A 23,297-nucleotide genomic window follows, 5' to 3' on the forward strand; every position below is an offset into this window, starting at 1 on the left:
TGCAGATGAACATTTAGCCATGGATCAGTCGGGGCCACAAAATGGCAACATTTACCCTCAAATGTGAGGGAAAATCATGTGCATTGTCTCTTGCAAATAAATTAAATTGACAAATAAAGTGCTGTAAGGAAAAAGCTGTCATTTGTGGTAAAAAGCTTTCATGCTGAATTCCAGTTCGAGCGAGAGGGAGAATGGATAAATGGAGTCTTAAAAACACTCCCGGGCCTGATTTTAAAAAAAGAAAACATTTCAATATACTCAAAACTGTTTATCTAAAATTTTCATCGCTGCTTTTTTAACATATTATTACAATTTGTTCTTGTACAGCATCAAAGTGTGGTTGACAGAGAGATTAGTGATGGGTTATTTGGGAATTTGGAAAATTTCTCTGATGAGGCTCAGTACAGCTCCACATACTCTCAGTGGGAGCTATATCACATGCGTACACTAGATCACACAGCCTCTACTGCACTGCCAGATTATGCCCCCCCACCACCACCCAAACCGGACTGTTTCTCTAGGACATATTTTGGCAGCTATTTCGTATTCACAGAATCAGCAAAGAAAAAATAAAGAAAACATGAAGTCTCGGTTTTTTCCTTCCCAAAAACAGAAGTCAACTTACGGCCCGGTTGTAATGGGGTGGGGTTCAGTGGGAGGTGGGTACGATGGGGGCAGGGAATGATGTGGGTGGGGTATGGTGGAGCGGGGTGCAATGGGGGCTGGGGACGATGGGGGTGGGGTATGATGAGGTGGGGTGCGATTGGAGCGGGTTGTGATGAGGATGGGGTAGGATGGGGGTGGGGCGCAATGGAAGCGGGGGTCGATGGGGGTGGGGTATGATGGGGGTGGGGTGCGGTGGGGGCAGGGTACAATGGGGGTGGAGTAAGAAGGGCGCAGGGGGCAATAGCGGTGGGGTAAGATGGGGAAGGGGTGCAATGGGGGCGGGCGGGTCGAGAGGGGGGGAAAGCAGAGAAAAAAAACAAATGAATAAATAAACCCCCTTTTCTTAAGGCGCACTTCACCATTCCAAGCAGACGGAAAGGACTGGTTGTTGGCGGAACGGCTTTTGTCAGTTTAAGGCACTTCACGTTTTTGTTGTTGTTGCCGCTGCTCATTATTAGCGCTCTTCTCATTGGAACTTGCCAAAACAGGAAACGTCTACAGTGTATGTGAAATTTTTTAAAAAAAGCTTGCAGTAGAAAAGCAGGCAGTGATGGCGCTAACACAATGGAGTGAGTTAAGAGAGAGCAATCATTAGGCGGAAACAGGCGCGCACAGGGGAAATGCTTTTGCTTAGGGCAATTAAAAACTGCGCTAGAATGCATTAACTTAAGAGGACAGCAGCAGCGCCTTGCCCGCATTAACCCTTTGAAGAGTAGGTGTTTTGGAATGTTTTTTTAAAATCCAAAATTCTAAGTCAGTGTTCTAGAACTCAATTTCTTTCAGTTACCAGTAGAGACTGTTACATCAGCATTAGAATGTTCAGTTAAGAACATTCTAATCACATATTTGTGATATCACATCGTAAAGGGTAAAATGTCTTACCGCTACTCTTGCTAATAGTTTTTTTTACAAAACCTGCAGTCGGCATTATTTTTTGAGGTCCCTCACCCACACCAACACAAATTAATCAATGCAAATTGAATATTACGCATTTTCTCTCATTTTATACTAGGACCAGGCATGTCTAAATACCAATAAAACAGTTACTACAAATCCCATAGCTTGAAAACCTGACGCCTTACTTAGCACCAAGGAAGAACTGAATGTGGATGCAAGATCATTTTTGAGAAAGGCAGTGCCAAGAAATAGTGTATCTGTAATGGTCCAAGGAGAACAAGCACGCACACTCATTTACTGGTGAAATACCAAAACAGCTTATTGTATTTCACCAAAAAAAGAGAAGTGGGGTGGATTAAAAATGCACATTCCCAGTCTGCCTGGATGATTACAGGAAATTATTGTAGTCTCAACGTGTTTGTGAATTAATTTAACCACAGATTCTATAGACGCATCAGATACTTTTTGAGGCCCATCTCCCAACTGTTGAAGCAGAAACATTCCAATCTGGTGGTGTTGAGTCAAACCTACAGACACAGTGCCCCCTTCAGGACTGGAGTTAAACCTGCAGATACAGTGGCCCTCCAGGACTGGAGATAAACCTGCAGACACTGCGGGACTGGAGTCAATCCTGCAGACACTGTGTCCCCCTGCCACCACCTCAGAAATACAGGGGCACCTCTTTTCTTTCTTAAAAAAGAAAAAAGTGCAGCCCACCAGGACTGGAGTTAAACCTGCAGATATTGCGGCTCTCCAGGACTGGAGTTAAACCCGCAGGCACTGTGGCCCTCCAGGACTGGAGTTAAACCTGCAGACACTGCGGCTCTCCAGGACTGGAGTTAAACCTGCAGACACTGTGGCCCTACATGACTGGAGTTAAACCAGCAGACACTGTGGCCCTACATGACTGGAGTTAAACCAGCAGACACTGTGGCCTTCCAGGACTGGAGTTAAACCTTGAGACATTGCGGCCCACCAGAACTGGAGTTAAATCTGTAGACACTGCGGCCCTCCAGGACTGGAGTTAAACCTGCAGACACTGTGGCCCTCCAAGACTGCAGTTAAACCTGCAGATACTGGCCGTACAGGTCTGGAGTTAAACCTGCAGATACTGGCTGTGCAGGTCTGAAATTAAACCAGCAGACACTGTGGCCCTCCAGGACTGGAGTTAAACCTTGAGACATTGCGGCCCACCAGAACGGGAGTTAAATCTGTAGACACTGCGGCCCTCCAGGACTGGAGTTAAACCTGCAGACACTGTGGCCCTTCAGCACTGGAGTTAAACCAGCAGACACTGCAGCTCTCCAGGACTGGAGTTAAACCTGCAGGCACTGCGGCCCTACAGGACTGGAGTTAAACCACTAGACACTGTGACCCTCCAGGTCTGGAGTTAAACTTGCAGATACTGGCTATGCAGGCCTGAAATTAAACCTGCAGATACCTGCAGGACTGGAGATAAACCTGCGGACATTGCGGCCCTCCAGGACTGGAGTTAATCCTGCAGACACTGTCCCCCTGGTACAACAGTCTGCCACCACCTCTGCATAAATACACGGACACTTCTTAAAAATAGTAAAAAATGGTTTGCAGAAAACAGTAACCTCATTTTTGTGATGAAGTAAAACAAAAAAAAGGATTGCTGCCAAGGACAGGTTTCAGAACAGCTTGTCTTCCCCAATCTATTTGTTAGTTTGACAGACAGCAGAGCTCACAAGAGGGAGAGCATGTTGCTCCATGCCAAGAGAAAGGGGGGTACAGACAGGGGTGCACATTATCTTTGACATTTAGGCATTTAGCAGATGCTCTCATCCAGAGCGACCTGCACAGATGACATTCATTTTTTTTATTGCAGCAATTACGGTTAAGTACCTTTGCTCTACTGCAGTGCCCCACCTGGGAATCAAACTTGCAACCTCTGAGTTAAGTGAGGTTACCTTAATCATTATTCATTATAGTAAACTGCCATCTGTAGAGTGCTGGCCTGACATAGACTAGGTCCCATATTGTGGCCGTATCCAGCTCCGTATCCAGCTTGGTGACACTACCTTCCAGCACATTCTGTGAAAACACTACGGAGGAGATTTAAGAGCTGATAGTAACACTGTAATGCCTGACTCACTTAAAATGGCAGGTGAATCAACGCCTCTGTGTTATCCAACAAGGAGAGAACCCAGAAAGCCATTCGCAAAGGTCCCCGTAAAACAACAAGAGTTGATAACATCTGTGGTGACGCACTCTGTCTAGATGGCATTGTGACCATTTCCAACCATTGTCCAGCTGCTTTCATGGTTATGACATCTCAGAAACTTTCTGGTCAAGAATAAGAACAAGTGCTATTGTTGTCTTATGAGGATGCATGAACGAGACAAAGATCTGTGAGTGCAAACAGCTGGGTTTGGAAGCAGTATTCAATGTGCGCTGTGGGGGAGTGTCCATTTGATTGATGCTGTGGGGGAGTGTCCATTTGATTGGCGCATGAGCAGCAAGTCCTGGGTCAGTCATTGGCACCGGTAGTGTGAGAGGACGCAAAAAAGAACATTAACTGGCATCTGTCAAATAAGCACAACCAGCAACTTTTAAAGGTCACACTTAAAATATGTCACACACACACCCACATTCACACACACATACACAAGTTCACGTGCACACACACACACACACACACACAGACACACACACGAAGGAGTCAGAAGGAATCGTTAAAACATATGTACTAGACTCAGTAAAAGCATTGGAGCCTTGTTCTCATTTATAAAGGGGATAACACCGCATAGGTCCACAGACTGCTTTACAGCCCAAACACACTCTCTCCAACCTGTGCTCTTAACTGCAAACCAATCCTATCAGACCCTAAGTTTTAAACAGGGGATTCGTGGACCCCAGGGGGTCCTCCAAGGCTCTGTAGGGGGTCCCTGGCCAGACTTGAAATGCATTAACTATACACAGATTTGGGAGGGGGAAAAAAACCTTTTTTTAATATCCACTGACTGTCAAAAGATTATGATTACTCACAGAAATGTCAATACTTATCAACTGAAGAATTCACTCAGTAACAGCTGTACAATAGTAAATGAATACTGAGGAGAGAAAGAGAAAGAGAGTAAGAGAGAGAGGGAGCAGGGGGAGAAAAAAAGAGAGAGAAATCTGGGACGTGAGACTGAAACTCTGCTGCAGGTGACATTAGTCCTTAAGGGGAGCATCCTGATTGGTTCATTCAGCTAGGAGTATGGTGTTTGTTCCGTAAGCTAGTGGATAACAAGGCAAAGGGCCAGACAGATATAACTTCTGTGTGCATTTGTGTCTGTGTTTGCGTGTCTGCATGTATGCATGTCTGCATGTGCAGGAGCGAAAGAGAGGGTGCTTATTTACACTGGGATTCTGAGCTGGTGCCTTAATATCACTTGTACATCACAGAACATTTCCATTTATTTTCAGAGGGAAACAGGCCTTTCTGTTTTAATCTGATGACCATAAATGCAATGGAAAGATGCTAAGCAAGCGTGACTAAACTGTAAACCTAAATTAGCCAGATTTTTTTCTCTCTCTCTTTCTTAACTACTTCCCATCATTATAGGAAACTTCTTTCTACAGGGCCATATTTGTGGTCTGTGGTAAGACAGACTCTGTCATTCTGGGCATATTAAAATTCTGATCACAGTCTTTTGAAGTACATATACCTCCACTCAAAGGGAGATGGTCTTCTTTTACAATTAGGTCCCCTGAATTGCTTTATCAGGTTTTATCAGGCCACCAGAGCCTATGAATACATGTGCATGACCTCAGTTGCATATCAGGCCAAAAAAGGCCTGCATTCAATCAACTGTTTTCCTTAACTTTGTACTTCAAGTAAATGTGAAAAGTGTTATGCTTTTTCTTCACAATTTCATTTTGGTGAATTCGTTTTAGTAACTGCTGAATTCACCAGATTCAGCAGAGGGCACCTTCAGTTTACTTTATATAGGGTATGAGGTCCAATTCTAGTTAAATCCAGTTCTAACGTGGAGGCACAGACATGGAACTAGGATAAGGCGATATGGCCAAAACATCATTTCACAATATTTTTCATATTATGGCATGATGGCATGATGATATTTGACAGCATTTGGTTATTTAATACAAATTACAAAAGACGCAAACAGAAATGGACTTTAATTGTAAAAAAAAAAAATTGTTAAATAATGACCAATAAAAATACTGTTACAATGTTCAATTTCTTATATTTTAAATATACAGTCGAATGCAAGATTGCAAAACCGCATGCCATTGCCTGAATTCATACTGCTATACCTAAAAATAAGGTATACTTTCCAACCCTACATTGAACATTGAACTTGTGACCAAGGCAACCACATACTCTGCCTACAGTATGAACATGAAGCTACAATATCAGTGTGAAGCTGTAGGGTTAACTGGAAGTCACAACGTTAATGTCACAACTGTTTTTATCTCGGCGTAGGTTCTCCATACTAGCCTGGAAAACATTCTGTGAGTTCAGAACTGTCAACAAAAAAAAACACTGTCAAAAAATGTCAACGTAAAGGCACGGTAAGATAAGCAACTGCAGTTCTTTGGAGAAGTAACTTGTTGAGACTAATGATCAATAAATATAATCTAGCTCCACACCATTTACCCAGATTTAATCATTCGGTAAGCGTTTCCGAGAAGTAAAAAGGCTGGTTTGAAAAGACTTGTCTCTTTCGACTCGCTGTGTAATTATATAGATAACCTTGAGCCAATATTCCTGACTCGGCATGAGTCACTTCCTCAAAGCAAGGTTACGCCTGCATCCTCTCCGCTATCTCTGCAGAGCGGGGGCAGGGGCAAGCTCATTTCCCTCCCGCGATACAACTGTCAGTCATGCCGCTGGTTTTTAATGCGGACGTGACCGTCGAGCGACAGGCTCCGGCTCGCGGCACGGCCTAGCGTTATCGCGTTCCCGCGACAAAATAAAAACTCCAGGGTCTGTGACTGTGCGCGCGTGGATAAACAAGATTACACAGTAGATGACCCCACACCCCCCCCCAGCCAACACACTACAATGGGATTTCCCAAAGCACTGCGCATTTCCCACAATGCACTCCTTTCCCAGTTCAGCTACCCTCACACTTCACATTTAACCCTTAACCTGTATCTGTATCCAATCTGCTTGTCAAATCACCATTTTGTTCTATAATACTAATGTATCAGTTAATGATTAAAGATAGCAAAAACAAGCAAACCAAAAAACAAGGTGAGGTCAACCGTGTAATCAGTTGGCTTAATCAGTGCTGCATAGCAACAAACACCAGGTGACCTTGTGGAATTGGGGACCCTTGTATTGCTGGTATCTCAAGTTCCAGTCCTGGTAAGCTGCAGTGCCTCCAAGTCCACTGTCAATATTAAATATCCATTGTTTAAATCCATAGCCTATTTAGGCCTTGGAAACAAGGTCCATAAATTGAAACACACTAACAACCAGACGCTGCCGCACTCCAGGACTGGAGATCAGGATCTCTGTTCCAGAGAGATTTGCTTTTATCCAGACAGAGTACGTGGTGACAGCCTGAAAAATGTGTGAGATAAGGAGTTCCATTAGACACAGCAATGACAGAGCAGCATTAAAAAGAGATACCCTAGATACTCTGGCCTGCCTGCATTAGCATATCTCCTCAACTACGCCTGGCCACTTCCCATATAAATGAGGAGACGCTGCTGAGTGTCACTGGCTTATCTGGCCCCACCTTCGCCAGATAGCCTTGCTTGTTTCATCGTGCTGCACTGTCCGAACGCAAACAAACCTTCTGCAAAACAACGGGGCCTGGGTCAATCTGTGCCCCTCATTAATCTGCATTGCCTCTTCCCTACAAGGGATATCACTTTCGCAATCAAGTGATATCAAGCTACTACAGTTAAATAAGCAGGCTTTAGCCAACATGCTGGTAAAATGTTGACAGCAATTACACTACACTGGGCAAAACCTCACAGACACACCCCTTGTAAATATTTTTGTATTTAGGTGAAAGTTTGATATCTTAAAACATGCAGAACCCGCACTACACCCTTATATTATGGACAGTTTGTGTTCAAACACTCTCATTTCCTTATTATCCCAATGAGAGTGCTGGTCATTAAGGCTGATGCTAAGGGAACCATTGTGCGTGTTTAAATAGTTACCATTTCTCTATTAACCAAAGAGAGTGCCGATAAACATAACTGTAAATGACTTACAGTTAACAAAACGAGGACCATAAAGGGGACAAATTTTTCTTTTTTAACATGTTTCGGTTAATTTAAGAACCCCTGTCAATTCCTCCTCCTCCTCAACTGATCAGCTAGATGAAAGATGCAAACACGCCCAGTGTGTGGTGGGGAGGCGTCTAAGTTAGGGTTATTAACCCTTTGAAGTTGTAATTAGACTGCACAAATTAAAATGGCACTCCAATTTGGTTTAAAATGGACAGGCGGCCTGGTGTTTCTGTTTCTGTTTTCACCCAGTCTCCCACCAGCCCCAAGTGTGGTCACCATCCAAAGATGGATCCCTCTTCACCGAACCCTGACACCAAAACACTGTGACCAAGAGTCGCTGACAGCGTCACTAGCACTGGGATTCGATCAACATTTGTCCTGGACTGACTTTGACAAATAAATGCAAGCAAAAGGATTTTATCTTTACTATGTTTGTGAAGAAAAGGAAACCAGCAGTTACATTCACATTTATGAGTTTAGCAAACGCTCTTGTCCACAGCAACTTTACAAAGCTTCAGCCAAAAAGACAAAGAAGAGTGATGGTATCAGGTTATCAGTAACAAATGAAAACATTAATCATCACATTAAGCTACAACACAACATCACGTAGGTGTAAGAGGGAGATAGAGGATATACTGCTTTAAGTTGTGACTGGATTTAAGGGTATTGTTAAATGTGGCATAAATCCGATCCATCCAGAATAAAAGCTATGGTTGTCAGTTAAAGTTTAGGAATGTTGGTTGAATCTAGCGTTAGGTGTGAGGTGAGTAAGCGCTCAGAGCTCGTTTTAAAGTGAAGGCTTTCCCAGCTGGCAGTCCGGCGGTTGTTATCTTTGTGCCCTCCTCAGGGGTGGTGGCCACACCTGCGATTTCACTCACCCCAAAAAATACACAACCCCCCCCCCCCCCTCCTCCCCCGGGCCAACTTTGTGGTCCCCGAAGTAAGTTCATTTACAGAAACTAAATTCTCGATTACCTTGACATCCTGCTGGATAACTAAGCCAGTATTTTATTTTTGAAAGAACTGATTTCACAAGTTCACAACCAGGAGCACGAGGTGGTATTTCTACTTCCCTTTTTTATTCTTTAAATTTGCAGACTGTGTGACCCACCTCAGTCTCCCATAAGCCAGGTGTTCAGTCACAGTCAGTGAGCAGGAAGCTGCCGGGAGGCATTAATGTTCATCATCCAGATCCATCGCACTAGTCCTATTTTACATCACATTTACATTACATTTAGCACTAGTCAGAATTTACATTACATTTAGCACCAGTCAGATTTTACATTAAATTTAGCACCAGTCAGATTTTACATTACATTTAGCAGCACTTCCTCTCCAGTTAACTTTGCCGAGACCGGTTCCCGAGGGGAAAAAAGCATCCTTATGGTCAGCTAGCGGGATACATAGCGATGCATCTTAGCTGCTGCTCCTCGCTCCTCCTCGCCCCTCATGAATACAGAATCGGAGTTAGCAGCGGGAGACCCGCTCCAGCATAACGCAGCGCGCAGCTCGAATTCGAAACTGTTGTGCGGTTCACCGGCAGGCAGCCAGGCAGGCAAGCCGACCTGACGGACGGAGGAAGAATAACAATCCGAGTGAAATTCTCCTCTTAGTCCGGGTTCCGCACGCCCTGGGGTCCACAAACACGTGCTGCGCTCTGGAACCTGTCCGGCTGCTTTTTTAACCCTTTGAGGGATAGTTTTTTTTTTTGAATATTTGGTTCAAAATTCTAAGTCAGTGTTCTAGAACATTGCCTTCAATTACCTGTAGTGATTGTTACATCACCATTAGAACGTTCAGTTAAGAACATTCTAATCACATATGTGACTATTGAGTAATTACACTCTAGATAATGTTTCCTTAGCTGTAGACATATTTGAAAGCCTACTTTATAATGAAACACTTTCATTCATACCGTTATTTCAATATTTCAGAAATAATATAATTTGGCAGAAAAAACTCATGTAAAAATGTCTTTTTACTGCCCTCTAGTTTTAAATGTTCTTTCTGCACTCTGGCCCCGGCCCTATCATGATGTCAGAGTACCTCTTTGGCGATACGACTATGTCATATAAATGTCAATCAAGATATCCAGCTGGAAAATTGTTTCCACCCGTAACAATTTTTCCGTTTACTTTTTAATTATGATGGAACACTGGCCAGATTGGTTTCGAGCAATGTTTTCATGGCGGCCTGTTCATAAATACATAATCTCATATTCCAAACTTGGATCAAACTGTCAAACTAGGCATTGCAGATGAAATGTGAATCAACATTCAGAAATTACACGGCCTATTTCTCACCTTGAATGTTTTGAGAAACATACTTTAGTGGTTCTCAAAACATTCAAGGTGAGAAATAGGCCGTATCATTTCAGAATCTTGATTCACATATCATCTGAAATGCCTAGTTTTACAGTTTGATCCAATTTTCCTGTGTTAGGCACAGCTATGCTGTACAAATTCATGTGCACAGAGAATAATTTATGCAAATGAGATAGACACACCTACACCACCCACCCCAGGGAATATTTTTGGGTCGTAGGCGGAGCCAGCCTGAAACAGTGAGTGCAATTACTCTTTAAGCTCCGTTCTCTCCAACGAGACTCGGATAAAACAGTATGGTGGTATTTTTATAACAATAGTCACAGATCTGTAAATGATCTCAGAAATTGATCAATGGTTTCACAAATCTGTAGAATGGATTCAAAAATCTGTAAATGGTTTCGCAAATCTGTAGAATTGATTGACAAATCTGTAAATGGTTTCACAAATCTGTAGCATGGATTCACAAATCTGTAAATGGTTTCCTAAATCTGTAAAATGGATTCACAAATCTGTAAATGGTTTCACAAATCTGTAAATAAATGTGAGAATGCAGGCAAAAACCGTTGCAATTATACAACTACAGCAAAGACATCTCAGTAATTACAACCTCTCAAATGCAATCCTGCATATCATTTGGTGCAAAAGTGATTTTTACACTCGTGTCTTCAACTCGTTAAAATCAGAGCCTAGGAGGTGGAATGACAGGTGTAAAGTGACTGTGTAGAGTCGTTTTGAGTAGCTTTTTCTTTTTGCTTTTTCCATTGATTTCCCCAGACAACATCATCCTTGCTTCTATCATGTTTTTAATCGTGGATTTGGTTAAAGTTTGCTCCAATTTGGCAGGCTAGACAGTTAGCTAAGTATGGAATGTCAGCGAGCCAGTAAGTTCAGATAATGTAAAAAATAAACTTTTTTAATAAAAAAATTGTTTCATTTCATTTTGGAGGTTCCACAAGCTTTTCATTGAAATATACAGTAGCCCATTGCCCAAGCCCATTGCCAGCCTACAGTAGGCTAGCTACTATGCAGCTGAGCATGCTAGCTAACTAACGTCAATTCTTCTAGCAAATTCTGTCATGCATGTTAGCATGCTTGATTCCTAAATCATACCCTGTCCTAGACTCCAAATTATTGCAACAGCTAACACTACCAAGTCTTAGGTAACTTATCTGCATGCAGCATAAATTAACATCGTTCGTTCTGTATTGGCTGTATGTATTGCACACTCTGATGTTGTTATCTGTTATATTGTTCCTTGTAGAAATGAGAGAACATTTTCATAATCTGTTCAAGGTTATAACTCAAATACTTTTATTGATTAGTCATTAAAGACAGTCAATGACAGTGACATTTTAAAAATTCTTATAAGAACATAACCTGTTCAACTCCAGCTTCGCTGCTCTAACTGCTCATGGACTGGGAGGTATCGCTTGGGAGTCGAGCGCTTGCGGTTGCTTGGGTTCACCTGCGTCGACCCCAGCCCGTTTCCCATGTCACGTTACGCTACACATCAGCTGAACCGTGAATGCGCCCTTCACACAGTCCATCCTGAACACTTCTCCAGGTGTAGCAAGCCTTTGGCTCTAAACCCAAAGGGAGAAATGGACCTCAATGAGTCACGGCTGCATTATTCAGCTGTGTTTGTCTTCATTTACCAAATTGCCATACTTCGTGTCCATACTTCAGCTGTACCACAGTAAAACAAGTAGAAGAATTAATTAAACAAAACTTCTTCCTCTTCTTCTTCTGCTGCTTCTTCTTCTACTACTTCTTCCTCCCTCGGGTTCTATCATGCACTGTTTTTTCTATTTTTCTGTGTCTACATCTCTCTCATGCTCTCCAACCATTTTCTCACTCTTCTCATTTGTAGCAACTGCACTCACTTTGACAAACAAGCTTCTGCCGAGCATGCCTGGCGTGCGGACATGGTGTGGGGGGCTTCTTTCACAGACAAACCCTCTCAGAGGAGGAGTACTGATCCAAGATCAGCTTTTCCCGTGTCAGTATCCTAATCTTATCCATTATGGGCTAGAAGGTCAAACTGACCCTAGATCTGGGCCTGCCTTTATAAAGTGTTCCTACTCTGAGAGGCCCTGATCTGGGGTCAGTTTTGCCTTCATGATTATAATAGATAAGATTAGAATTTGGACAAAGGAAACCAGGCCCATTATGGGCCAAAAGGCTAAAATGTTCCTACCATCCTACCACTCAAACACGAATACACTGTGTATGCAGTGCGTGATCAGTCCTAGCTGGATACACCTGGCATCTGTGTAACCCAGTGCGTAAGGCTTTGGACAGTGTGAGCCACATTCCATTGACCAGAATGCATTGTGTGGACCACAGGACAGCAAGAAAGAAGTACATTACGTAAATGTATCATAAATTATTTCCAAATGCATTTGTGGATGGTCTATCAAAGAGGCCATTACGAACCTCCAATGCTGGGAAAAATATGTGTTTGTGTGTGGTGCATCTGTGTGTGAGCGTGAGTGAGGTTCATCTACGTGTCTCTGTGTGCGTTAGCACGCACATTTGGGGGATCAAGGGGTTAAGGGAGCTCCCTTAAGGTCATTCTGACTCAAATAATGAAAGAACGTTGGGGGGCGTGGGGGGGGGCTGTCCCCAGACAAAAAGGACAGTGTTTCTGGGCACAGAACATACATGGTGGTAATACACTCCTTTGTGTGGGTCCACTCCCCCATCCCCCAACTCCAAAGGAACCTCGAAAACAGCTGCATTAGACAGATCCCTCAGATGTGGGGGTCCTGAGGAGGCGAGAGTGGGGTGCTTTATGTTTAATGGGAAACAAGTGCTCTTTAATAGCCCCCCACCTCTTTCTCACACAAACACACACACGTATTCAGTTAGGCTCTGCCAGACTGCTGCGTGAATAAATTTGAATGCTACTTCTGAGTAACAAATAACTTTCTTCACTTTAATGCTGTCTCTCTATTTCTCTGTCTTTCTCTCTCATGGACTACACTCCAAATATGTGCCTTTGAGAGAGACTGAGAGAGAGACAGAGTGAGAAAGATAGAGAAGGGGGATAGCAAGAGATTGGAGAAAGATGGAGGGAGGGGAGAGAAAGAGAGGGTGAGAGATGACAGATACGTCATGCATTCTTTGTAAAAAAGCTGTCCATCTGACCTCCTCAGAGTGTCTTAAATGTCAGACCTACACAGACCCAGTATTGATGGCATTAAGCCACATCACAGACCTTTAGGGTCAGAAAGGCATTAAAAGCGGACGGGTTTGGCTAGGCGGCACATAATCAGGTTGTTGCGTCTCCAGGCAACTGCTGCAAAGCAGGGACTTGATGCCGGAGAGATTGCCATTTGCCTTTTTAAAAATTTGAAACTTGACTCAGGGGCAGAAGCTGCAAAGAAGCATGGATTCCAATGAGAAAATGTGGGGGAAATAAAGCTTCTACTAATGGCTAAAGGGAAATATGTATAGCCTAGGTTTCATTTTAAAAAATCAAAATTGCCTGGTATTACATGCAGCGTGTTTGCGGTGGGGAAAACATCTGTATGCTCCAGTGAGTTTCCATGGTAATGGCTGATGGACACTGACTCCACTGCCTGCACCGAAGTTTGCTCCCAGGTTCAAGATCTCACTGGAGCTGAGCCAAGAGCCATGTGCCTGCCACAAAATGCTTTCTTCCTGCTTACTTCCCTCCATCATTTCTCTCCACTTCAATTCTGCTCTCCCCCCTCTCCAAATGACACAACTCATAAATCCAATTCTCTTTCTGTCATTTTCCAAATACCCCCCCCCCCCCCCGGCTGTAGGAGCGCCTTTTCTTGTCACTCTCGAGCTTCTGCTCAGGTCGCTGTCATGTTCTCGGCCGAGACCTAGCACGTTCCCTGCCTCTTCAGGGCTCACAACTCTCAAGTCTCCATTTACATGAGGAAAAAGGCCAAGCATTCTCCTCCTTTGTTCTCACACATATATTACATTTCCAAAAGTATGTGGAAACTCCTTCTAATTAGCGGTTTTCACTATTTCAGCCACACTCATTGCTAACAGGTGCATAAAATAAAGCATGCAGCTATGCAATCTTCATTGACAAACATTGGCAGTAGAATGATTTTGTTCTGAAGAGCTCAGTGACTTTCAACGAGGAACTGTCATAGGATGCCACCTTTCCAACAAGTCAGTTTGTTAAATTGCTGCCCTGCTAGAGCTGCCCCAGTCAACTGTAAGTGCTGTTATTGTGAAGTGGAAACATACAGGAGCAACAACAGCTCAGCCACAAAGCAGTAGGCCACGCAAGCTCACAGAACGGGATTATCAAGTGCTGAAGAATGTAGCGTGCAAAAATCATCTGTCCTCATTTGCAACACTCACTACAGAGTTCCAAACTACCTCTGGAAACGTCAGCACAAGAACTGTTCATCAAGAGCTTCATGAAATGGTTTTCCATGGCTGAGCAGCCATCCACAAGCCGATCACCATGCGCAATGCCAAGCATCGGCTGGAGTGGTGTAAAGCACACCGCCATTGGACTGGACTCTGGAGCAGTGGAAACGAGTTCTCTGGAGTGATGAATCAAAGTTCTCTATCTGGCAGTCAGACGGACGAATCTGGGATCAGTGGAATGCATAGTGCCAACTGTACTGGCCCGAATAGCACTAACTGTAATGTTTTGTGGAGGATGAATAATGGTCTGGGGCTGTTTTACATGGTTTGGGCTAGGCCACTTAGTTCCAGTAAAGGGAAATCCTAATGCATACATGTGCTACAGCATACAATTACATTCTACAGAGTTGTGCACTTCAAACACAGGCAACAGTTTGGCGAAGGCACTTTCCTGTTTCATCTTGGCAATGCCCACGTGCACAAAGCAACGTCCATAAAGAAATGGTTTGTTGAGTCTGGTGAGGAAGAACTTGATTGGCCTGAACAGAGACCTGTCCTGATCTCTACCCCATCAAACACCTTTGGGATGAATTGGAATGCCAACTGCAGGCCAGGCCCATCATCAATGCCCAACCTCACTAATGCACTTGTGGCTGAATGGAAGTGAATCCTCGCAGCCATTTTCCAAAATCTAGTGGAAAACCTTTCCAGAAGAGTGGAGGCTGTTACAGCAGCAAAGGGGTTCCAACTCCATATTAATGTCCATGGTTTTGTAATGAGCTGTTCAACAAGTACATATGGGTGTGATGTTCAGGTGTCCATATATACACACATACATATATTTATTTATTTATATGTGTATATATGTGTGTATACACACACATGCATGCACGCACACACACCATATTTTTTCCTTCCTGCAGTTCACCGTCTGAATTCCTGTGGTTAGCGCCTGCCTGAAAGGTGCAATCTCTCTGCGTAGAAGTCCACAGACTGCATGCCTGCTGGCGGTCCCATTAAACAAAGGCTGGCATGCAGGTGGGGAAAGAGGGGTAAGTGGGGCGGGCAGGGGCACCAATCCCGAAACAATGAAGCCTGTTCGGGACTACAGACTACAAACGTAATCCATGCACTACATACAAATGCCTCATTGGAAAATAAAGTTGCTGGAAGAGATCTGGACGGGCCACCTGGGGGCGCTCTTCCCTCCGGCCCAAACAAAAGCGATGGGGATACTGTGCTGTAGAATGTGGAATTCTGTGGAACACATGTTATTCCGAAGTCCTGACTCATTGTCGTTTTTTAAAGATCCAGTAAAAACACTTTTTCAAGACGGGTGTTACCAGGGATTTCCTGGTAAAAGTTCTGCAAAAAACGGACACTCTGGCCAGCTAATCTCCTCACCTAAATCCAATCAGCTACATAATTTAACTGAAGCAATTTGGCTTCATTACATTACATTACATTACAGGCATTTAGCAGACGCTCTTATCCAGAGCGACTTACACAACTATTTTACATAGCATTTTACATTGTATCCATTTATACAGCTGGATATATACTGAAGCAATGCAGGTTAAGTACCTTGCTCAAGGGTACAACGGCAGTGTCCTTACCCGGGAATCGAACCTGCGACCTTTCGGTTACGAGTCTAGTTCCTTACCCACTGTGCTACACTCCGTCCTATTCCGCTTCAGCTTCCTATTCCAGAAGATGACAGCATAAACTCACCTATAAATTGAACTGGCATCCTCTGAGTTACAGAGGCATTATCTAAGTTCCTTTACCATTATACAACATGGTCCTCCAGGTCAACTCAAAGAGAATCAAGCCTTCTGTTGACTAACTAGATAAATAAAAGTAATACAAATGAAGTAAATAATCTTCTTGTTTTTTTTTTTTTTTTTGGCCAGTAGGGTGAGCAGGTTGGGTTTCTGACGAGGCTTCAGCTTGTTAAAATTCAAGACCTCAATCAATAGGGATTCTTGGCATTGACTGAGCTCTCCCTCTCTCTCCTGAGGGCCCCAAGTGGACAATACGCAGAGTTCACTGTCAATCCATGAGTCACAGCCTGCCCATCCATCAGTTGTTTCAAAAATTTCATCAAGACTGTAGAAAAAAAGTTTAATTAACCACTCAGGGCAAGCCTTTTCCCGCCTCTCCCTGGCAATAGAAAAAACTGCAAATCCAGAATCACTGGGCCATTTGAGATACGACTGAAAAAGGAAAAAAACCGTGCCAGAAAAATCTTGGTCAGAAAAAAATTTTTTCATGCCAGTATTGTGACAAGTGGAAGGTGAAAACAAAATATAGTATGACTGCCTTTAAATTAAGGAAAAAAACAAGAAAACATATAAACATAAATCCAGAACCCCTAGACTTCCACACCCCTTCCCACCACAACAGAAGCTCAGAAGGGAGTTGTTTTTGGCACACTTACATTTTGATGCCTAAAGGTTACTTTTTTCTTCAGCTTGAATATTCATCATCACTTATGGAAGTATGATTACACACAGTAACATGTTTAATGTCATGTCAACTCTAATAGAGTACATTTTACCCTGACAAGGCACGAAAAACAGAGGAGGTGCTGAGTGGTCAATCCTGTTATGGCAGGTTTTCAAACTGTGCAAGCCGGTCTTTGTTCCTACCATAATTGCAACCTCTGAACTGTAATGAGCAGTTAATGCTTTCAATTAGTATGACTTACCCTTTTAAGACCATATTATTATTTAAGAGTAAAAATTCCACGTTCACATCCCTGACGTGTCCGATCAGTATGATATTCTATAATGTGCCCTATGACAAATGCCTCCTTTTGAAAGGTTACATTTCTGAACTGAATCGACCGGAATGACAGGTGAAATCATGGGGGCCCTAATGGCTGATAGTGAAACAATGAAACGTATCATTGGAACTTAACTAAACTAAACTTGCGAAAAATGAAGAGTTCAACAAGAGAGAAAATGGCATTGAGCCAAACCCACATAATACTGGAATAAGTGAAAGTATAAAATTGTGTAAGAACTTAAACAACATTAACTGATCAAGATATTGACCGTGACAAAAACCAGCATACACAGTGGGACTGGGACCGCGACCGTGTCTGTGTTTGAAAAACCACCATGTCACGTGGCCAACTTAACTTGTCATCGGGACAATGCTGAACAATATCAGGCTAATCTCATCATGAAAGTGGAATTCGCAAAAACTTGTGCTCAGACCGCAAACGCACTGCTTAGAGTAAAGCGCCTTTGTTTAATCCCTGCGGCAGATGAATCTCACCATGTCCATGGCATTCATATTTTATATACGGCACAGAAACCAGCATTGTTTCCCGCCTGATGGCAGATTTCCGAATTTTGGGGCGTCCCAAGCATTAGCGTTTCCATCTGCTGGTGGGAAAGGGTATTTTCAGTATTTTTAAACCAGTTAGGGTAGACCTACGCGGAGACACGGGATGCGATGTGCACTATGGTGGATAAATATAGGTGCGTCTTGTTCCGCAACCCCTCGCGTGTTGCTTTCTGCAACGCTTTCTGTTCAGACACTTCCGCGTTCGAAAAAAGCAAACAAATATATGTATCTGTAATTAACTCCAACGTCGAAGTGTGCTGATTGATATTAAATAGTAGAATGCCATTAATAAAAACTTATATAGTGTGTTTGCAGGTACATTCAAACACAGTATACCTACACGGAAAACATGCAAATGCATGCATTTGCCAAATGAGACGAGGCATAGGCAGGCACGAATCCATTCCCGTCTCAAAAAGTTCCCAGCACTACTATGTATAGCTGTTAAATACCACTGTTTCTGTTTAGAATAGCGGTGATTCAGCTGTCTGTATCCCTCACGATGCCTTCTAACTATCAGCGCGATGCCTGAGAGGAGTGAATCACTGTAATTCGCCCGCAACACGCGGCAAGCGCACAGCATGAGCGCTATTTTCACTGCGCCTCCCGGGCTCGGCAGCCCGCGCCGTCTTTTCCATTAAGGACTCGGGATTACAGGAACCGCCAAATTCCCTGGAGTCGACTATGCCCCCCACTTCACTGAAAAATAGTGACTGTAACACACAGGCACTATAACGACTCCAAAACGAAATTCCAACTTGTCAACAGTAAAACACTTCATCTCTTGGCGAGCAAAGCAAACTCAAACCAAAGGCATTTATAACAGGCTACAAAACAAGAAAATGAAGAAGAAATACAATTTCGCACATTAAAATCTGGAATGCTTTGCAATGAAATGGTAGGATGAATTATCCTACTGCACATAAACAGCGTGACATATAAAGCAATATTATATTTACACTAGGTTTCAGCATTTAGCGGGGACTCGTATCCAGAGAACTTTCACACATTACATTGATGCATTGGCTATAAATTACAATTAATTTATACAGATATTTTTACCAAAGCAATTCAGGTTAAGAACCGTACTCAAGGGTACAATGGTAAGAACTCCGTTTGGAATTGAAGCCGCAAGCTTTAATTTACACGCCCTGCCCTCTTGCCACTACACCACATTGCCCTGGGAATAAACGAACGGTTGACAGAAAAAAACAGTAACAATACATACGGTTTCGCATACTGAACAATACAGACGGAAACCACGCTGATAAAGTGGACCTAAAGAGACAATAAAAGATAACTTTGCTTTGTTATATGTGTTGCTTTTTAGTGATTAAGTCGCTGATAAGCCGGTACGTGCTCTTTAATTCTGTTTGGAGTGATTATAACTGCATCTGTTGCATGATGTACGCTGCGAAGTTCACGATACAGCGCTAATCCAAACAATTGCTTATTGCAGGCTACGTACATGTAATGTATAAAAACAGCCCATTTAACTCATCGTTCCACCCCACATCCATATCAACATTTAACGCGATAAACAGTTGCCAAATTTACCTGGTGGACAGTTGCACTCAGGTGGAGCTTCTCGAGCAGACCTTATTTTGGCCAAATGTTCGTATGTCCTCTGTAAATAAACCAAATAACATTCATAAATGACAAGAGGGAAACAATACGCTTTTCCTTAAGATAATCATTTCATTCTATTGAAATACTGAAAATTAGGACACTATTTCTAACTAACTTTCCATGACAGCGTCTTTGTGCATTTTCAAAGGGAATACCAGTCATGAAGTATCGCCTGGCGTGTTTTGTCAAGTGAACAGGAGAGCTTACCTGAGACAGAAGTTGATCCACTCTCTCCCGTACCAATGAATTAAGCTGATCCATGGAAAAGCCGGGAACCTGGTGATACTGAATCTCTCCGTTTCCAGTTGTTTCCAATTCCACGACCCTCTGTCTGATCTCGGATGTTTGTACACTCAGAAGAATGCAATAGGCGACGGACACAACAGAAAATAAAAGCGAAATTACACTTGCGAAGGTCCTACAGCAGTACTGCCGTTTGTAAGACCCTGGTTCCCTCTCCATGCTTTCACTGCACCTTGAGTTTCCTCGAGCCTCCAAAGCCTTCATATGGGATTCTTAACAATGCGACAGCTCGCGCACTCCTTGCGCGTAAATTGTGCACAGGCTACAGCGCTCTTCTAGTCTGGACTCGATGTTTACGCGTGGGTCGCAACTATTCTAAACCTATTATGGTTAGCTACAACACCAGAGAGGTGGTCGAGCTCCCAGCGAGCAAGGAGACGGTCCAACAAGGGCACCGCGCTTCCGTCCTCTGCCGAGCGGGGCAACCTGCGAAAGACTCCCCACCGACTTACAGCAGGCTTTGTTAACTTGTTGCACTGTTTACCGAGACGATAACCCTTGTCACTTGAGTTAAAACGATTGAGTTGGTAAAAGGATGGGTACGAATTAAAACTGAAAGACCTTGTGAGAGTAAACACGTTCACCAGCGGCGATTGCTATAACACATCGTACTGATAGCAACTACGGTATCCCCCCCGGTAAATAAGGCAGTACGCCCAAATCTCCGCGTGTGCTCTCTGATTAACATAATTTATTGATTCGAGCTTCACACCAGCCGTATTTCCATAGACCGTATAAATATGCAGTCTGAGGGTGTGTCAGCGTGTGTTGAGAAGGAAATGACAGTTCAGACTAATATCTGTCCAGAAAGAACATATTAAAACACTGACAAAGTGCAGGTAGATCGATGCAATTTAACCATACATGATTTGAAGAATTAATTGATCATGCTGTCTTTAAGATATAATAACGCATAAACATAAATTATGTCAGAACAGCTGGTGGTAATAATAGCCTACAATGTTTTGAAACCATGCGTTTTACAACTTTTATTGTCATTATATTACATGTTAACATTATGGAACACTCGTTGCCAATGGTATTTATCCAATTTCGTGGGCTCACGCGCAAACGTGTCTAATAGTGAAAATGATGTCACAGTAGAAGCCAGTCATATCACCCTGGGTGACAAAATAGGGCCCAGTGTAGAGTAACTCTAATGTCGCAACCCCAAGGGCAGAAGCACATTGATTAGCCTGCTACACCACCCTATGTGGAGACATCCGAATCACAGCACCTGCCTAGTCTGCAGACATTAGATTTTGGGGGAGAGCGACCACCCCCTCCGCCTTGTCTGTCCTCATTCCAGTGGTGTTGGCTGCTGTGGTGCATGTTTATGACTACATTGGAGGGAGGAGATGTCTGAAGTTTGTGGTCTACACAGTAACCCAATCTCCAGACAATAGACAGCTGTCCTGGGCAAATGCAAACCGATGCATGCCCAGGGAAATTCACCCAAATGTTTAGCTGTGAATAAAATAACATTGTTTTCAGCAAAACATAAATTCAACAATTGAATATCACCAAAATGTATACATTTGAAAAATCAACTTGCAAGCATTTTATATGATGCAAATAAATTTCAGTGTCAATGGTGGTCATTTTGTGAAAATGACAAAAAAGCCGGTTTATAATTATGATTTATATCAAGCTTATTTTGTATTTGGCCCTACTTCACTGCCATTTAGGAGTAAGAGTAACTTACAGTGAAAATACAAGAGTCTGCTCCTTGACTCCTCTCCCTCCAAACTGCGGTAATTCCTTAGAAGGCCACAGCATCACCCCTAAGGGAGACAGCAAGTGCAACAAGTGTGGACTTTTTTGACAACAGGACATCTTTTAGAGCAGTTATATGTGCAAGAACAAAACCAGACTACTAAGCATTAAACTTCATTATGTACACAAAAGCAAAGAACTGCAGCCTCTCAAAATGGAGTCAGGTATTAGGGCTGGTAAAATGCTGGAGAGGATCGAAGAGAAAGAGTCGAGGTGTAGTCTTAATTCTGCGTCTGAAAATGGCTACCGTTTCTGCTGTCCTTACCAAAATGAGAAGCTCAGACTACCAATGAGGGGCCAAAATACACAGCAGATGTGACTAGGAGTGCATGTGTAACTCATTCAGGATCCAACTGAATCGGGTGAATTATAAGGTCGGCATTACAGAAACTTGTCATGCCCAAACTTATTAGCAGCAGAGGAATATAAAAACAAATTGCCTGGAGACTCAGCCATGACCACTAAGGTCACCTTTACTGTACGTGCCAGCCTACTGGGCTTCACCAAGGTAAGGCGGTTTATTCACAGCATTACAACACCCCCTAGTGGCTCTGTAGGCACACTGTCTGCCACCCATGTATTATTGTGAATAGTGCATGGTCCACAGTGCATGTTTTAGCCCTCCGAAATTAGGATGACTGGTGCCAGAAGAAAAAACTGATGGAAATGGATGAGATGGCTGACAGGAAGGAACACGTGGCAAGAGTCTGTACTGCAGTATTGCACAGTAGAAAGCAACAACAAGAATAGTTCTCAAAGAACTTTCAGTAAATGAAGTGAATTCAATTTAGAACAGTCATATATGAATTTCAGCCATTTTTTCACATAGTCCCCCCATTTCAGGGAAACATAGTTAAAACACTGAGTGTGTCAAAATCAACAGTTTGATACATTGTTAGGAAGCAAGAGCACACAGTTTAGCTTAGCAATAGCAAACTGCCTGGTGGACCACAGAAGACCACTGTAGTGGATGACTAAAGAATACTCTCACTTCTGAAGAAAACCCCCCTTTTTGTTTGTCAAACAAATCAAGAATGCTTTCTAGGATCTAGGCAAAGATGTTTCAAAGATTAAAGTAAAGAGAAGACCACACCAGCATAACCTCAGAGGGTTAACAACAAGATGCAAACCACTGGTAAGCTTAATGAACAGAATGGCCAGGTTTGAGTTTGCTAAAAAAAAAAAAAAAAGAAAGTACATTAAAATCCATTCTGGTACAATTATTTTGAACAGAAAAGACAAGTATTAACCTGTACCTAAGTGATGGCAAAAGAAGAGTGTGGAGAAATAAAGGAACAGCTCATGATCCAAAGCAAGGAACCCCCCCCCCCCCCCCCCCCCCCCCCCCCCCCCCCCACAATCCACATCTGTAAAACATGGTGGAGTTAGTGTAATGGCTTGGGCATGTATGGTTGCCATTGGAACTGGCTCACTTGTCTTCATAGATAATATAACTGCTGACAGCAGCAGCAGGATGAATTCTGCTCACGTCCAACTAAATGCCTCAAAACTCATTAAAACAGCACTTCAAATAGGAGCTGGACAATGACCCCCAAACATACTGCTGAAGCAGCCAATGAGTTTTTCAGGGCCAAAAAGTGGAATATTCTTGACTGGACAAGTCAATCACCTGACCTGAATCTGAACGAACATGCATGACACTCGCTAAAGACAAGACTGAAGGCAAAAAACCCCAAAACAAACAGGTACTGAAGATGGCTGCAGTGCAGGAAGGGCAGAGCATCACCAGGG

At 43.1% G+C, this 23,297-nt stretch overlaps 1 protein-coding gene across 7 annotated transcripts in view; it reads right to left on the reverse strand.

The window, feature by feature from the left end:
• The window catches only part of LOC118231892 (collagen alpha-1(XXV) chain), a 196,528-nt gene extending 176,059 nt beyond the window's left edge, over window positions 1-20,469 (reverse strand). For 2 of the 7 annotated variants that reach the window (XM_035426243.1, XM_035426244.1), the window contains exons 1-2: window positions 19,674-20,467; window positions 19,395-19,464 (exon numbers count right to left, since the gene is read on the reverse strand). In XM_035426243.1, coding sequence (XP_035282134.1) covers window positions 19,395-19,464; window positions 19,674-19,973 — 370 coding nt within the window. In that variant the 5' untranslated portion in view covers window positions 19,974-20,467. Of the gene's footprint in view, window positions 1-19,394; window positions 19,465-19,673 lie in introns of all 7 variants that reach the window. The other 5 variants (XM_035426246.1, XM_035426242.1, XM_035426247.1 and 2 more) reach the window with 3 other exon arrangements.
• Window positions 20,470-23,297: the final 2,828 nt, after the last annotated feature.

The sequence above is a fragment of the Anguilla anguilla genome, chromosome 7 (assembly GCF_013347855.1).
Source record: "Anguilla anguilla isolate fAngAng1 chromosome 7, fAngAng1.pri, whole genome shotgun sequence".
In the NCBI taxonomy this organism is placed as follows: domain Eukaryota; kingdom Metazoa; phylum Chordata; class Actinopteri; order Anguilliformes; family Anguillidae; genus Anguilla; species Anguilla anguilla.